This window comes from Buceros rhinoceros, unplaced genomic scaffold, assembly GCF_000710305.1.
Source record: "Buceros rhinoceros silvestris isolate BGI_N320 unplaced genomic scaffold, ASM71030v1 scaffold10029, whole genome shotgun sequence".
Classification (NCBI taxonomy): domain Eukaryota; kingdom Metazoa; phylum Chordata; class Aves; order Bucerotiformes; family Bucerotidae; genus Buceros; species Buceros rhinoceros.
The window spans coordinates 629-18,686 of NW_010430931.1; the positions used below are offsets into that span (position 1 = coordinate 629).

Genomic DNA, 18,058 nt, shown 5'->3' on the forward strand with positions numbered 1-18,058 from the left:
TCAATGTTTTCACAAGTTTTGGTAACAGTTCCTAAAGTAATTAAACCCAAACAAACTGGCCATTTTAATTGGAGAAAGGTTTCTCTTTGCTATTTGGATGTGAAAAAATGTTCAGTAACTATAGTAGTCTCTTATAGCTAAGGTGCTAAGGGATTCTTACCAGGGCATTTTCTAAGAATTTTTGATGTAATTGTTTTCCCCATATAAATACAAACTCCTTTGGTTTAAGCGTTTCCACTTTTAGCATCTTGGTGCCCTCCAGGTGCATTTTTGTCACCATTACTTTGAAACTGACTTTTCTGAGTTTCAAATCACGTTCTTTATAGGAATTGTAACGATGGAGAAGTACAAAGTGTAGAAGCAGAGAGACATGACATGAAGGTTAACTTCTGTAAACAATAAACTGTTGGTGGATTGCAGCCAGGGGCCTGGCTTCGCTTGTAGTTAGACATCTAAGACATGGGAAGGCAACAGTTCTTTGGCTTGCACACACCCACTGCTGGCCTAGCCTTCACTATAGCTCTCCACTTACATTGTAGATTAACTGAACTCCAACATCTTTGTGATTATTCATAGTTCTTGATGAAATTCTGCTATTTATGCAGCCTGTTAATTGTATGATAGGTTTAACAACAGTAATTTTATAAGTAAGTTAGTTAATCAGGTTTCAGTAAACTTGTCAAAGTCCAGAGAGCAAAAGTTGCACAAGAAGTAACTGCTACATCTGCGCAGTGGAGTTGGAGCTTGTTAACAGAGGCATGAGGGCTTAATATGGAATGAAGAATTGGGATGTATGGGCTGCATTTCTGGTTCATCCTCTTTAGGTGACCTATTTTTACTGTGTTTTAGTATTTCCTTTACTGCATCCAGTTTCCAGTACCTTGAGATCAGTAGGTAAACGGACATATAAAAAGACACGTGTATGTGCATATATGTATATATATCATTAGTATTATTAAAGCTTTAAAAAGACACAGCAGAGATCCTGTTCTTATATTAATCAACAATCAGTTCGGTAAAGAAGACCTGATTAACTTTGCAGTCCTTCTCTTTAAAGAGCAAGCTTCTGTAACACCATCTCCCTGCTGGATGATGTTTTTCTGCTGTCATGTCAGTCCAGTTATGAACTTAGGTATACTGAAACCTGAACGACCAGGCACACGCTCGGATGTCTGCTGAATCGGAGATTAATGAGTAGCTAAGGCTGACCCTAGTTAGAGGATACATCTGCAGTTAAAGTGTCACTCGGGTTTGTGTAGTTGAAGTTTCTCTGAGCTTCGCTCAAACATTTGACTGCAGTAGCAGTGTATCATTTAGTTGGTAAATGGTTAATAGTCTCAGTGAACGGAGGATTTGACCAGTAAGCATACCAAGAGAAGAAAGTTGATGAGCAGAAAAGAGGACCCAATAAGACTGTGCAGATGTTGATCTGGCAGTATCAGAAGGCTTCACCTTGGTTTTTTTCCCAAATATTTGTGATTTAGGACTGTCTCAAGGCCTTTGTTGGCATAAATGTTTGTTGTGAGAGCTGGTACCTTCTTGTTCAGTGGTTCTCTGCTTCAAACAGAAACATTTTGTTGTCTGAAGGCCTGTGCGTCAAACAAAGCAGGACATGGCAGGAAAGAAAAAAAAAATTAAAGAAGCATGTGTGTTTGGTTCCTACACACATTTTCTACCAACAAGAATGCATCGGCTGGAGAACTACTTCATTCACTTGTTTCCCTTCTTTAAATGGTTTAGTTTTGTGATTTACTCCAGTTTTATTAGTTGGTGATAGAGGAAATAATCACCACAGAAGATATTTTACCATATAAGATAAGTTCTTGGCAACTTTTAACCCCTTTTGAAATTACAGGAGAAGGTAGGAGAGGGATAAAAGAAGAGATGGGAGTGATGACACGCTTCAGACTGTCTAATTGTAAGCACTTTACTGAGTTCCTAAATTAGGTTGGTCCAATGCGAAGTCAATACATTGAGACAATCCAACTGAGTAAATTTCAATCAAAATAAGAGATGTAATAAAAATGTTCTCTGAAAGAGTCCCTTTCTTTTTCCATTGACATTAAAGGGAAGCTAACCTCTTAATTTAGATAGTTCCAAGAAGTGACTAACTCTAGTTTAACTTGAGAGGCTTGTTGAACTGTCAAAACAATGCATTTTCTTATGGAATGGTGTTGACATACCACAAACTTTCAAGAGAATGTTTCTCTAATCTCTTTGCAAAATATTTTTAATTACCAGCTGAAGAGAAGTAAATCATGTCCTTGTGTAATGTTTGGTAGGTAGTTAAATCTTTGGGTTAGTCTTTTAATCTCTGTGTGGTAATTGGCTTCAGCAAAATGACACCTAATATTTATATAAAAATGTTTAGCAAATAGCTTGAACTCTGCATTCTTCTGAATGAACCCAGCCAACAGGTCACTCAGGTGGTTTGGTGAGAGGAGAGTGATTGTTCTGGGAATGGAGTGATCAATGTGGTGTGCTGACTGGCCAAATTCATGACCCTGGAGGAATACTTCCAGAGAACTAGTGTGCAAGGATTCATCTCACAGCTCTAACTCATTGTCATGATGCCTGTTTGGGAAGAAAAATGTTAAATTTTCTAATCAGCCCTCTTTTGGTTGGGTGGTTTTTTGGTTTTTTTTTCCCTAATTGCTCTGCAGCTGACATGAAGATGAAAGGTATTGCCTCTTTCTCAAACTAGGATGGAATATTTGTTTGAGCAGATGCAAAAAAATCCCCCATTTATTTACTCTGCCTCCCCTCTGTGCTATCCGCAGTGTGGGAGCTGTGTAGCTCAATGTAGTGTCGTGTTGCTGTGCTCATACCTCGTGCCTTTGTGAGAAACATGGTTTATTTCCTCAAGAACAGAATTATGTGCTTCCATAGCTGGTCTAATCCCAGCTCTCCCAAAAGCATAAGCAGATCTAATGTATGACTGTGTGTACAGACTTGTACGTGCGTAACCTCAGTCCTCTTTCTTTGAGAGATAATATAAACTACTGAAGAAAATGTGAAATGTGCTTTCAGATAGGTTTAATGTTTCCCCATCACAACATTTAACTAAAATGTCACTTGTGTTTTCAGCCAAGCAGTGCTGGTAGACCGGACAATGTACATTGCAGGACAGATAGGAACAGAACCTTCCACTGGGCAGCTTGTCTCTGGAGGAGCAAAGGAAGAAGCTAAGCAGGTAAGATGTCTTCTCACAACGAACTTGTAATGGAGTTGGCATGTGCTTAGTTAATCATGGACTTAGAAGAAATTGAAGAGATGTAGAGAGCACATTTCACATCCTCCAAGATGAGGGAAAAGCAGAAGGAAGTCATTCCATCCTAACCCTGTCATCTTGCACCCAAACAACTCAGTGGTAAGAGGAGAAATCTCTATTTCATATGAGAAAGTAGGAAAGAATCAATGTTTGTAACGAAGGTTCAGACTCCAGTAAAAACCCTGGCTTGAGCTGGGGAAAGATTTGTCCCCCTAGCAGCAAACTGGTGGTGTGAGGTTAACAAGTTGAGATGGAGCTGCATCAAGCATTTACATCTAATGAATGGATGGTTTAATATTTGTGGTTTATTAGAACCACTCCCTTTGGTTTATTAGAACCACTCCCTTTGATTAATTTTTGATTTTGCTTTCCCACTGAGGACTGTTGAAGATTTGCTTGGTTAACTTATAACTTGGATGTAGTTACAACTCATGTTTGCATACTTGCCTAAATACAACACAGCTGATAGTTAAATTTTTATCTTGCTTTTCATTAGGCTCTAAAAAACATGGGAGAAATCCTGAAAGCTGCAGGCTGTGACTACGGCAATGGTAAGTGCTGCTGTGATGGTTGCAAACAAGTGATTGTTTTTATCTGGATTGAAAAAAAAAATGAAGTGACCTTAAAAAAAACAACCCAAAACCGACCAAAACTCATTGTTTTCTAAACATTCAGTTGTTATAAATAGCTGGAAGAAACAAAAGGAGTCATAAATCTGGGTTAAAAAATAGAAGTAATAAATCAACTTGCAAGCCTTTGCAATGGGTATCGATGGAACACCACTTTTCACAAAAGGTTTCTGCCCATGGTACTAGTATTTTAACTCTAACTGGAGAAAGTTAGGTATAGACAGAGTTCCAGCTGACTACAGGCGTTTTAATTATCCTAGGCTTTGCTCCAGGTCAAAGCAGGTTTGTATCTATGGTGCTAATATTCTAGGCATTTTCAATACTCTTTTGGGGAGGGGAGTCAGAAAAAGGTTAATTCTGTATTGGGCAGTCAAGAGTAAAAAAATTCTAGCATAACCTGTATCTTAACGCCTTTTATGGACTGCATTGGCAGTAGAAGTTGGCTTATAACAGCTTTTTCTTAATTGACCTGCTTATCAGTTCTGTGCCTCTTGGAAGAATTTGGCTTAGAATGAAATTTAAACCTGATATTTTCAGAGCTGGTCAGGAATGTCTAATTCCTTAAAGTTTTATTACATACTTAGTATTGAGATTTTTTTAGGTGGTTCTCTTGGTGGTATCTCCAATGGTAAATATTTGTTTGCAAAACTTTTCAAAATGTTTAGAATACTTGAGAAAAAATTGTGAAATAAAAGCAAGAAATGCACTAAAGATTTTCAACTTCCATATATAAGGCAGAGGTCTAAAATAACTGCGGTTATGTAATTTCTAGTTGTGAAGACTACAGTTTTGATGGCAGACATGAAGGACTACAATGATATTAATGATATTTACAAACAATGTAAGTAGATCTTTTGTTTCTGTTGTTCCACCAGCCATGCTGCTAAAAATTATATTGCCAGTAAGTGAAAAGTGTTTTTAATGACTCAGATTACGTGGTTCCAGTTTCTTTGAGATTCTAGTAGAAATATAACATTTAAATAAATTAATTTGCAAGCACCAGATCAAACGCAGTCTAATTTGTTGTGGATTTGTGTGCTGTCATCCCACTAACGCACTGTCATGTGAAGATCAATTCCTGCTATCCCTACAAGTTGATCCTCTATGCCTCTTTCCTTTGATAGAGGCCCTGGTGTCCCTAATATAATTCTACTGTGGCAGCCTTCAAATGGTTAATTTCAGATTTTGTATCTCCATTTCTTTAAAGTGAATTTGTATCTTCAAATGTTTTGTGGGTCATTGTTATGGGACAGGGTACATTTTTTTTTTTTTTGTATGAGGATGAGCCACACTGTTCCACTTAAAAAGAATGTTTGGTTAACAAAACTGAGTGTAGACTGAAATAGGTTATTCCATTGAGCCACACTGCGTAAAAGAATTTGAGAGAGTATGTGCTATTTATATAGCTTTGACTTTTAATTAGATGGTACATCTGGTCTTGAGTTGTCTTTTATTGATGAGCTATCAACACAGTCTTCTGCATGTCAAAATGGAGTTGTGTGTGTATTTAAGCAGAGTAAAAACAGACCAGCTGGATACTTAGTTGCTTGTTTCCTCCTACCTGTAGTTCAAGAAGGCAGTTGTTGCTGTTCTTTCATCATGGAATCATAGAACTGTTTAGGTTGGAAAAGTCCTTTAAGATCATCAAGTCCAGGCATCAACCCAGCATAGCCAAGTCCACCACTAAACCATGTCCCTCAGCACTGCTTCTATGCATCTTTTAAATACCTCCAGGGATGGGGACTCTACCACTTTCCTGAGCAGCCTGTGCCAGTGCTTGACAACCCTTTTGGTGAAGAGATTTTTCCTAATATCCAACATAAACCTGCCCTGGTGCAACCTGAGGCCATTTCCTCTCATCACTTGGTACTTGGGAGAAGAGACCAGCCCCTACCTTGCTGCAATCTCATTTCAGGTAGTTGTAGAGAGCGGTAAGGTCTCCCCTGAGACATTATTATCCTGCCTTGTCAGTGCAGGACCCTGAAATTACCATTTCTGAGCTTTGTGTTAATTCTCACAAATAAAGTTTTAACTATGCAAATTCCTTTGAATTGTTCCAAGTCAGCTTGGACGGGGCTTTGAGCAACCTGATCTAGTGAAAGGTTTTCTTGCCTGTGGCAGGGAGGTGGGTTGGACTGGATGATCTTTAAAGGTCCATTTCAACCTGAACTGCTCTCTGATTCTATAAATTCAGCTCATATATTTACCAATACCATTCCCTTCCTCGCCCCTTGCCCCGTTCTGTTAATATTCTTGAGCACTAGGCCTAATGGGGGATGGAGGAATAGGTCAAGGGCCTGTTTTGCCTTCCTTTCATATGGCCTCCTGCTGACTTTATGCAAATCTAAGATCTTTGCTCATGACTTTTGGCAGGGGCCTGTTTCTCCCTCTTGCTCTTCCTGTGAAAGAGGCCTCTCCCACTCCCTGGTGTTTGCAGTTGGATGATCACCGTTCTGATTTAATTGTTCTTTTTCAGCCCAGTCGCTGCTAAATTTGTGCAGTGTCAGCAGAGTGCAGGTTATCACTGGCCACTAGATCACAACTGTAGTTGGCTTTTTGGTGCTGAATAGTAGCTTGCTGAGATGTTAGAGCAGTCAGTGACCAAAAAAAATTAACAAGCGGGAAACAATAGCTGGCACAGAAGGCTATTTGTCTTGTAGCCTTGAACCTGAAACTGTTCCAATGACTGCATTTTATACAGAGTGCTTTGAACTGTGTTTTATCAAGCCAAGTTAAGTGATTGGTGGATGTTTCTGTTTAAATTGCAGTTTTCAAGACAAACTTCCCAGCCAGAGCAGCCTATCAGGTTGCTGCTTTGCCCAAAGTAAGTGTCACTTTTCTACCTAGAAAAAGAATGAATTTTCTGAAATTCCTTACTTCTGAAGCATTCTGGCAGCTTTTCTTGTTCTGGAATAGCTTCAGTTTCTGTTATTTTAATGAAGACTCATAGATATTTAGGTTTTTTCTAAGTATACCGGTCTTGCTCCCACACATAAGAAATCTGAATATGAGATACATGTTTCCTTATGGTGGAAGATGTCTACAACACTAGAAATAAGGGGTCATGGTACTTAAGTAAGAGTAAAGTGAATTTTCAATATGATTTAATATTGCTAAATTAGTAAATGTCAGAAGTATAATCTCCTTCAAATGTCACTTAAAAGGTTGTATTATACATCGAATCGCTTCATAAAATAGGTTTATTAAATTCCTAATACATTTCATTGTTTTCCCACAGGGTGCCCGAGTTGAGATTGAAGCTATTGCCATTCAGGGACCCCTCCAAAATGCTTCAGCCTCACTATAAATAGAGACCGAATCTCCTACGACAGCAGTTTTAGATGTAATATTTTTCCCTTACATCCCATTCCTACAGCTGGCTATCAGCAGTTACACACAGTTGAAATCGGTTAACTACTGAGGAAAGGTGCTTTCTTCCGCACTGTGACCTTGGGTTCTCTAAAATACGGGCTTACAGTGAGCTCTCTGCTGGCGAACCCTGAAACCTCTGGGACTCCAGCTAAAATCAGCTGAGCCTGGTTGTAGGATGGGGCCTTTACTTTGTGAGGGTGACTGGATCTTCAGGTATTAAAGTATACATTTGGGTGAATGTATGACAGTTGGATGTATGGGTAATCTGGACACAGAAAACTGTAATGATTTCTAATAGGCTTTTAGTAAAAATTTTAAATGACAGAAACGGGAAAACGGAACACTTGAATTGTTTAGGGTACATCTTCACTTCTGTGTTTTGGGGAATTAGTTTCTGAACTGTCTTAAACTCTTTCTTTACAGAATAGATTACCGTTGGGACTCGCTTTTTTCATGTGGAAGAAATTGCGTAGGAAAGCTAATACTAATTTCAGAAAGAAGAAAATTACGCTTTTCTGCTAACTTTATAAATCAGCTGTAAATGAATCTCCATCTGTAACCTTTTACATACTCTTTTCATAGCAATTAAACTTTTACTGTCTTCTGATTTAAAACAAAATTTTAAAAAATCCTGTTTAATGAGAATAAATTATAATTGCATCTGTAAAACTGTGCTTGTCTGTTCTGGGAACAAACTTATTTTCCTGGTTATGCTTTGATACTCCAATATTGCCTATTCAGTGAGAAATAATTAGAACCAAGAGGAGACATTAAGGATTAAAATAATCCTCTAAGACAGGAAGCTTTCAGCTACCATGTCGTTACAGTTCTTGGCATTTTTCTCTCTGCCAGTAAGGACAGAATCATCTGCTCGATGGCGTCATTACACGATACTGAGAAATCAGACTGGTGATGCTAGTTAAGTTATCCCATCTCTCTGCATATACCTTCTAATCAAGTAGAGAAGGATCATGTGTTTTTAAGGAACTAGTCTGAAAGTCAGCTACCTCATGGTAGAGTTGATTCTGTGTCTTCCTCACAGCCATGTGACTAAGCACAGTATTGGTTTATTTGGGGGGAGGGGAAATGAGCAGAAATCTTTTCTGTTGTAGTCTGTCCCCTTCAACGTCTTTGTTTTACTGTCTTCCATGAAGATGGCTGTCAGTTACATATGACATGCTACTGTCACAGTGTCTTCACTTTCTTTGTGAGGAAAGTAAAAATAGCTACGTACAGCAGCTTGGGACTCAAGTGGCGGAAACGTGTACCTGGTTTATCAAATGTACTGTGGGAGGGAGTCCTGTAGGCTGCTGTTTGGATGCCAGAGTGCCTTGACTGAGGGTTTCAGAAGCTGTTCCTAGTCCCACCTTGTGTGACCTAACTCACTCAATTTTGGTAATCTACTAAAGCAGCAGTATAGAAAGGAAAGGGAGGAATGCTGGTTTGCCACAGGTCAAGTTACAATACTGTGGCTTCAGCTGTCCAACACCACAAATCCAAAATGCAGTTCTCTTGTGTGTGCATGGTTTGTCTTTGTGTATGATGCCTACTAGTAACTATCTCATGTACTTTCAGTTGTTCAATCATTTTCATATGGTAAACATGCAAGAACAATCCAGGCTGGCAGCACTGTGTTGCTGTGTACCTTGGCGTGGCACAGATACTGCCTTGTCTGAAAATCCCCCTGCATGCAACACCACAGCCACATGGTGTGAATCATCTTCCATCCTTGGATAAACTGCAAGTGTCCCACTTGTGGCTTCTTCCTTTCCTGCTTGTCAGCTATGATTCCCAGCTCTCATTACTTCAGTTGCACTGTTGCAGTAACTATATTTTGTATTTGTCATGCATCCCTGGTATCACTTCAAAATATACCAGAAGGGCAGTTGGAAAGTTCAGAGGTCAGCCCTACTTACCCCTTCTGGATGTGGCCATTTCTGCTGCTTTTTACTGAGCTTGTGTAAATTGCATCTTTATAGAAAAAACAATTAATAATCAGGTTGTCACAGCAATTATACAGATGTATGGATTTTTTACAGCAGTATCTTGCTTTCCCGTGACAAAATGGGGGAGATACTTATTTTTATTAGAAGCAAGATAATGCTCTTGGTATTTCAAATAGTGAACTTAAAGCGACAACCTTTGATAAGTACCTGACTTTTCTCCATATAAGCTTCTACACATTCTCGGCTTCTGCTCTCAACCTCTCTCCTTGTCTACACTGTTAAGGTCTTTTACACTCTACAGCTCTGACTGAGGAAGCAATCCCACCTAAGAATAAACATGACCAGACTTGTTAGGCAGGAGCTAGTTTGAATATGAACATGACTTCCTAGGAAACACAGCAAATGTTGTCTCACTTGGTTAGTTAAGAAGAATAATGTGACTGAAAGGAGTTACACTGAAACAGATTCCTAATTTATATCGGTGTTTCTCTGTTACAGCTTTGCTCATGTACAGTTACTTTGTTGGAATATATTTCACTTCTTTGTAGCAGGTTTAGTTAAATTTCACCTTCAGCGTATTTCAAGTGTTGAACACGAGCTAAGTTCAGCCTTGTGTAATGGCCATGGTAATCCCTTCTTACCTCTCCCATTGTTCTCCTCTGCCTTACTTGTGCTACGCTGCCTCTTTGCCAGCCTTGAGACTAACACTACGTGGCAGGGCTTCTGTGGGGTTTTTTGTAGTGGTTGTTCTGTTTTGTGTGCTGGCTTGTCCATTTGCTGATTTCAGTCCTTTACAGACCTCATTTTGGTGACTTCACTGGTACAAAGGGGTGTGAATACACCATTGTTTTCTGCAGTAACGTACAGTCTGAGACTGAAATGTGAGTGAAGCATCCTGAAAAAAAATGCGTGCTGGATGCAGCTAACAAGACAGAACACTTCCGTTAACAATGTTTTTATCAGTAAGTAGGTGCCATTTTGCTAAAAGTCAGGAACTAAAATCTCCTTTTAGCTCTACGATTCTTCAGCTTTTAGCTGGAGACCAATTGCATGGTTTCTTGAATGGCTCAGGTCTAACGCTGTATACTTCAGGTGCAGGAGTTCTAGAATAACTGAGATAAACTCTTCTTTACAGCTCTAACATAGCAGTTCTCAACATAAACAATCAGCCTTCCACAGATATCTTTACAAGTTTTATTTTTTAAGCAGAATTATATTATTTGATTTTCTTTTTTAAAAAAAAAGGCTAAGCCGCACAATTTTCCAGTATGAAAAGCAAACATTGTGGATGTCGCTTCGGTCTTAGTTCAGCAAAGCACACGGGCATTTAATAAAACCTGTTTTATCTGGAGGTAAGTTAAGCTTGGAGGGGGGGAGCTGTTTGTTTGATAGACTGAGCCACTAACATGCAAAATATGAAGTTGTAATTAATCTTGTGGCATACTATTTTCACCATTTAAAGTTTGTTTCAATTACATGTAACTCTTTCTGTGAAAATAATGCAATACTAAAATATACACGTTCTACTAGGTGTTTCTTTTAGTAGTTTTTTCTGTTGCAGTTGATTATATTCTCTACAGATTAAAGAATGCAAAGTAGAGTTCAGTACCTAATTTTAATAAACCTTTGTTCTCTGTTAAAACACATAACCAAGCTTAATCAGCCCTTATCTTCTACTCCAACCATCGTGCTTTTGCTGCAGTTTTTACCTGGAAGCAGTTCTGCTTTGAGTGAAAAGCCAACCCTAGCCAGCCAGCTTGCTAAGTGTCCTGGGAGCCTAACACAGCCTGCCTATGTGCCTCCACAGAGCTGACATGGTGCAGACTTAACCTCTTCTAGAGCTGTGTTTATTGGTAATTGAAACAAAATTCCTGCCAGAACTTTCTTGTTAGCTTGGAAATTTAATTTTGTTCTGGCCAGCACACCCTGCAGCATGGAATGATTACCTATACCTCGGATGAAGTTAGGGGATGAAGATTGTCTAGCTTTTGATAAAGAGTTCTGAAGCAAGCTAGAGGATGTTGCCCTGCCTCTGGACGTAAATACAGATATTGGAGCATATCCTTTTCTCAGCCTTTTACATGAGAAAGCTCTGTGAGCTACAGAGCAATTTCTGCCCTTGGCAGTCTCTGTGATGTCCGCAGGTTGCAGAGACAAACTATCACAGATATTTTGGCCCTTTGTGCCTAGTGCGTGCTTTGGTAGCTTCAGACCAGGAATGCTAGGCTCCACTGTATTTCTCAAGGTGGGGCTGTGTAGCATCCATCTAGCAGCCAAATTCTGATCTGGCAATAGAGTGATTTAACATTTCATGTTCAGTACCATGTCAAGCATAATTCATCTTTTAGAAAGGAAAAGGCTAAATAGCTTCCATTTGTGGTAATCACAGAATACGTAAGGACTGAAGATGACTGCAAAGGGCTGATACTGTTGAGTCATTAAGTGGCTTTTATTCCTCCTGTTTCCAAATAGCATTGCTTAATGGCTTGAAAAAGTTGAACACTGAGGTAAGAAGGTATGTTGTCATCTGTCTTCTCTACAACAACAATGGTAGAGTGGCTGCAGTGAGCAAGTTATCTTGACTGCCTTTTCTCTTCATATTTCATTTCCAAGTGCAGTCTCCTCTGTTGCTGGTAGAACTGATCTGTTACAGAACTCCTCTTGGTTTATGGTTTTAAATTGTTCAGTGTAGCTGGTCAAATTGCAATGCATGATCTAGCACACAACTTGGAAGTAGTCAGCACAGCCCCTGCGCTGATTTAATCTCTTGTGTTTGGGAGCAGGACTGTGCTGGTGGCTGAACTGAGTTTCCAGCTCGCAGGAGGAAACCAGTCACTAGAGGAGCTGATGGTGGAAGTTCCTGGGGCATCCTGGGCCCTGGCTGCACATCCAGCCCAGTCCTGTATCACCCCGAGGAGTAATCAGTACCCGTTCCCCCACTCCTCAGCTGTCCCCGGTGTCTGGTCTGTCTCTGATGGCTTTTTGTCACGCAATGATTTAGGTATATGGACAAAAAGTTTGACAGCCTTTGTTTGAATTTGAATTCCTACTTTAATGTCAATAGATTTTTAATAGAACATTTTAACTTCTCCATTACAGAAAGCGAGTAAAAATCTGCAACATCCACCTACCACAAAAAAAAAAAAAGTATGCATTTTGCTTCGAGAAATGTATGGTGTTGCTTACAGGAAGGTGACATTAAACGAAGCTGGCAAGTTTCTAAGAGTGCTGATGAGCAGAAAACAGATTTAGTGATATAGGCAAGGAATATCAGCTTACCCAAAAGCCTGATAGGCCAAGGATATCAGTTAGATAATTTAATGCAAACCAAAGTCAGCTAGAGTCAGATGTGAACATGCAGCATAAAATTTAACTCTTAGAGGGGATTTGTATAATTTTCTAGTGACACTAAAATTTTTTATGAAGTCCTTTTGTACAATAAAGCTAATAAAAATAGCAACATGTGCTTGTCCTTTTTAGATAACTGATATTTTCTACGTATTCTATGTCCTTACGCCAGAGAATCCTGTAAACTCAGTCCCCAATAATACATAATAGATAGTCCCTTTGCAACATTCTCCATCAGAACAAATTTTTACTCTCTATCTGATCCTTAACACCAGTCATACTCAGGGCCTATTTTTGACAGGAAATTTGTTTGAAAGCTTTGCCATTCAGCTTCAGCTCCAAAATTAATAGTTAGCATTGTAGAAAATAACCAAGACTGTCCCTAGAGGACTGCACTACGGGGTAATAGAATAGGTGACCTCTCCTTTGGGAACAGGCTTATGTACGTCTCTGGTTAGAAATCTGTTTTAGAAGCCACAAAAGTGCGTGAGGAGCGACACAGCTAAAGACAGGTTATTAATCACCACGAATGTTAACGGCTGTGAAGTTACCTTTATATTTTAAGTGTGCTAGAATTTATAAGACTAAACTATCCTACTCACATTCAAAAAACCCCTCTTCTCCCTGTTTCTGCAGACGTCATCACACATTGGAGAGTGAGCAGTAGACACCCGCCAGGGTCCTGGACGCTGCACCCTGTATATTTTCCATTTTCTGGAAAACTTATCTCTACAATTAGTTACGGCCCGGAGAACAGGCACTTTCATCTTCCAGTTCTCTACATGCTATACACTTCAGCAGCTCCGTACACTCGTAGTCCAAGCACTCAGAGAAATACCTTGCATAATACCATTCTTTAAAAAGCTACACTGTATTCTTTATTCTATATAATGTTGGTTGAAGGTTTCAAAGGTTTGAAGTTAGTTACCTGAACCTGGAAAAAAATCCTGATTGAAAACTGAATTATTATATTGCCGCCGGAAAATCGTGCCGCTGTGCTAGCTGTGTGTAGAAGGCACTCTAGCATGGAGGCGAATGTTCAGGTATTTCAAGCACTTGAAGCCTTGGCAGCTTGACTTCAAAAATACTTTTTCTGATGCCTTTTATTCGTGTTTGTGGCTCAATCCATAAAAGCTCTTCTATTTTCCCAACCTACTAAAATTAAACAATGTTCATGTGGACAGAAGAGCAGGCCCAGGAAGAGGATGTTCATAGAGATATAACTTCTATTCCTTGTTATTAGCTGTCTCTGAAACACATGGAAAAATTAATTTAACCATTAATTGAGATGACAACTTGATATCCACTAAATCTTACAGGAATTCAAAGTGAAAGTTCCTCAGAAGCATCACAGGCTTGAAGGGGGTATCTGCTCTTCCCCCAGATCTGGAAGGATGTTCTGTTTGACCTGAAGCAGCCACTGGCTCCACTTCCTCTTCCCCCATTTCACTCATACAGAGTCTTCCTCTTACAGACGATAACATCACCTCTGTGAAATCCAGTTATGCTGCAACAGTCTTATGCTCCTCTCCACCCTGTGGCATTCTCTTAACAACTTTTGAAATGACTAGATAATTTCAGAAGTAGAAATGGACATTAGATCTTAAATGAGGAGAAGAGACAAAGGGCTTAAATTCAAGTATAGGGTGTTACATTTAAATGTAAGAAGTTCTTTTTTTCACCTGTAAGGGCAATTGACCGATTGCAACAGGCTGCTCACAGATTTTGTGGAATCTCCATCCTTGAGGACATTCAAAACCCAACAGGACAACCTGCTCCAGCTGACCCTGCTTTGAGCAGGGCGGTAGATTAGACTATCTCCAGAAATACCTTCCTGCCTCAACTATTTCATCGTAAAGAATAGTTGAGGAGGTCCAGCCAGACCCTGCAACTGAATGTGTTAGCCATCAGCAGCCGAGAAGCTATGAGTCTTGTTGGCTCGCTTGATAGCTAAAAGATGGTGTCCAAGGGCATGGTTGGCAGAAATCATTGTGTCAAACCATTCCAGCTCAGAGTACTTCTTTCCCAGCCAGAAGACCCTGCAAGGATAGGTTGGGAACATGAGATCTCTTGGTAGTGAGTGGTGGCAGTTATCACAAAGCTGGGTAGGGAACACAGGAAGGGGGAATTCTGCAGGGGGGTGCACGTGATGGGACAGGGATGTCCGACTGCAGCAACTCCCTGTGACAGTCCTGCAGTTAATTTGCATGAACATTGCTAAGAGAGTGTGGAAAAAAAAAAAATTATCCTTTAGTGGTTTTGAATTCAACGTGCTTATCGTGTTACTGAGCATTTCCTTGTTCAGAGATGGACAGCTCAGCTACCTCTGGAGCAGTATTTATTTTGCACTAGGATCAGCTCATATCCTCTTAGTCATACCCGCTCAGAGGCAAGGCTCTGAATGGTTTTGATCTCTTTCAAAGTAAGAATTTTTCCATTCCCTTTAGTGATCTTGCTTCCCTGCCTAGGATTTTTAGTTCTTCAATATCCTTTCAAGATGGAAGAATTGCTCCCTTGCACAACAACATTCCAGATTTAAATGGCCACTGTCTCATTCTTGACGTTGTTTGCTTTTCTCGCCCACAGCAGTTCTCTGAGCTGTCTACATCAGTACGCTTCTTTCATCTGAAACGTATTACAGGCATAGAAGCAGGGCTGCTCTTTCTGCTTCCTTACAAAACTATTAGGGAAAATATTGTCAAGGTAGGTAAATGCAGAAAGTAAATGTTTCAATAAAGCTGTGATCATTACATGATGAAATCTCTTGCTCTTCAGGAGCAGGATGAGGCAAGTTAAGTGCTTTGCTGAACTTGCAGCGCAGACGGGTAATTCTTTGCAGAAGCATAGGGGCATGTTGCAGTTTGAAGTCAGGACAGGACAACACATTAAAAACAAGCTAAGTAAATAAACTTTTTCAGATTTCATAGACAAAGCTACATGGCATAAATTTAAAGACACCACAAAAGCCCAGCTGCCAACAGCCAACAATAGCTTGTCTTCACAGGCTAGCTTTAAAAGTAATATATAGGTGATCAGCTGTTAAACTGGTAAGAATCACTGGTAGGTGAGTGTAATCACTGCTTATCTAATTCTACTTAAGTAATCACAAGGTCACAAAGGCAAGTGTGCCTTGACTAAACTGCTTGACCATCACCCAACTGGTCTTCCAAGCTGCAGTGCTCAAGCTGCAAACTTTTTTCCTTAATCCTGTAGCACAGGTGGAACGTGCTGGCTTGTTGCTCTCAGCTCAATAGCTAGGGCACCAGGAAGGAACCAAAGACATTTCATCCCAGGTGCACGAGGTTCATCTGAGAATCATGCAAGCTGCTGATGTAACATATCTCCCAATCTTCCTGTTGAAGATGTCCTCTTCTGAATTACAGAAATACTCACTAACCTAGAGAGATTGTGAGTACAGTTACATAGGCCAGTGGTTAGGAGGGAGGAGAGAGGGGAAAAGCAGTTTCAGACATTGCTGTAACATTCACTGGGGGACGGAGGTGGTGTCTGCATTGCTGGTTCATCCTTTTCGACATTCTGGTAGTACCGCACGGTAACCCCTGCCTTCTCAGTCATGGCATGATGGACCCAAAAGAAATGAGTGTGGGATTCTTAGTGAATGTGGAGGAAGAACAAATAACTTTTGCAGAAAGACTGTGATGACAGAATTGCAAACACAATTTTCAAGTCTGCTAGAGAGACAATCTTAGCCCCTCAATTTCTTCTCTTCACTGGTGTGACAATTTTCCAAAGGCACTTTATTTGGCCTGTGATTTTTTCCTTCCCATCATGTGACTGCATTTGCTCTGCAATGTGCTTTCATCTCAGCACCACACTGCTGATTTCAGCTGATAAGGAGAACGAGGGGATCTAAAATGGGTGTCTGACACAGAATGGAAATCACAAAGCAATGTTAAGGCATTAGCTCATAAAAACAAACCTGCATATAATAACGAGCAGAGTCATGATTTTAACATAGGTTTTTATTTTCCAAGACTGCACTCTACAGTCCAGCATTCTCCCCAAAGAGGGATCATTTATCACTGGCAAGACTCATGTATTATACAAAAATGACCCATGTAAAAAGCATGACTTCCAGTTGATTGCTTCCAAAAACATCTCTTAATGTAATGTATTCATGACTCTCTCTCTTGTGTTAAAATGCAGAAAGCAACTGTGCACCAACAGGGGGGTGTCAAGTTGTGCTCCTTAAGGACAGCACAGTCTTTTCTGTCTCCTAAACAATAACCCATGTGGTCCTTCCCCTCTCTGTCAACATACCTATCTCTGTCGCTGCTGCACTATCCACAGCTTCTCCTGTTTCTTCTTCTTTTGTTTCAGGCCCTCCACTTACTATCTCACTGAGCAGCTCAGTTTCCACCTGTTCTCCCGTCTCACCTGGGAATGGTAACAACAGAGATCAAATTAGAATCCAGTGAAAAAAAGCAAGTGCCCCAGCTCCTGGCTGTAAACCTGATTTTGCTTTGTCAGCTCTCCAATGCCCCTTACTAAGGGACCCCCTGAATGAATCCACAAGGAACAAACAGGATGCTCCCGAACACTTTCCATCATCCAGCTACACATGTGTCTATGTCCATAAAGTTCTCTTGATGATTTCACAAAATCCCTCTTGATGCTCTACTCAATACACATCGTGAGTACTATTTCTGTTCAAATTATTTTTCCTGGATTTTATTTTATATATGTGCAGTTTTATTTGCAGTTAGAATAAACCAGCAATAGAAACCATGCTAACATGCCAGCCTGGCTGAAACTCTGCTTTCCCTGGGAAGCCGCTACCTAATTAATTTACTCACACAGCTACTGAAGAACAAAGGAAGGCAAAACAAATGCTAAGTATCATATGCACTACAGCATAAAAATGGAAGGTCCCTTCTTCATCATCCGCCTCATGGAAAGATAAGACACACAAGTTAAGACACTACTTCTAGTATGGAACAAAACTTTCCCCAAAAGCAAGCAGCATGAACTGCTTGGTGGTCAAAGCCCCGTAACTGATCTTCAGGCAAATGGTAAATTGTGAACGTGTTTCCATGGACACAAGGTCGTTCCATGATGTTCAGGGCATACTGCTCTGCTGCCAGCACTATGCCTTGAAGCTTAGAAATGGTGATTAGTGAAATTGGAGTTTCCAGGTGGACAAGACCACGTGTTTTACAGATGAGCATTCAGTCATTTATTGCTTACTTTAAACTTTATTCCAAAGGATAGACGCCCATTTTATGTAGAGGAAAACTCAGAATTCTTTGTGGAGAGACACAGGAGAGGACAAGCCAAACACCATGCTCAGCTACTGGGATAAATAAAGCCAGATTTACATAGCCAGTTCGGAGACGTGCACAGCAAAGCCACAGGGTTAGTGGTAGTGCATGTGACTGGCTCTGGGCTTCACCCAGGTAAGTCCTTCTCCTGCATCTTGCACTTCAAGGCAAATATGCAGTGATGAGGACTGCTGATACCACATTTCCCTA

General features: G+C 40.2%; 1 protein-coding gene across 1 annotated transcript; it reads left to right on the plus strand.

The window, feature by feature from the left end:
• Positions 1 to 3,077: 3,077 nt before the first annotated feature.
• HRSP12 (heat-responsive protein 12) lies at positions 3,078 to 7,226 on the plus strand. Its single transcript, XM_010143210.1, has 5 exons — positions 3,078 to 3,193; positions 3,768 to 3,822; positions 4,673 to 4,741; positions 6,669 to 6,724; positions 7,139 to 7,226. Exons 1-5 carry the CDS (start codon positions 3,113 to 3,115, stop codon positions 7,205 to 7,207), a joined length of 330 nt encoding a protein of 109 aa, XP_010141512.1. The 5' UTR covers positions 3,078 to 3,112; the 3' UTR covers positions 7,208 to 7,226.
• Positions 7,227 to 18,058: the final 10,832 nt, after the last annotated feature.

What these genes read in the sequence shown, in the direction of transcription:
- HRSP12 (XM_010143210.1), top strand. Translation starts at nt 3,113, where the DNA reads ATGTACATTGCAGGACAGATAGGAACAGAACCTTCCACTGGGCAGCTT. An exon ending in CAAAGGAAGAAGCTAAGCAG is followed by an intron (nt 3,194 to 3,767) that starts GTAAGATGTCTT and finishes GCTTTTCATTAG; the next exon opens with GCTCTAAAAAACATGGGAGA. An exon ending in AGGTTGCTGCTTTGCCCAAA is followed by an intron (nt 6,725 to 7,138) that starts GTAAGTGTCACT and finishes GTTTTCCCACAG; the next exon opens with GGTGCCCGAGTTGAGATTGA.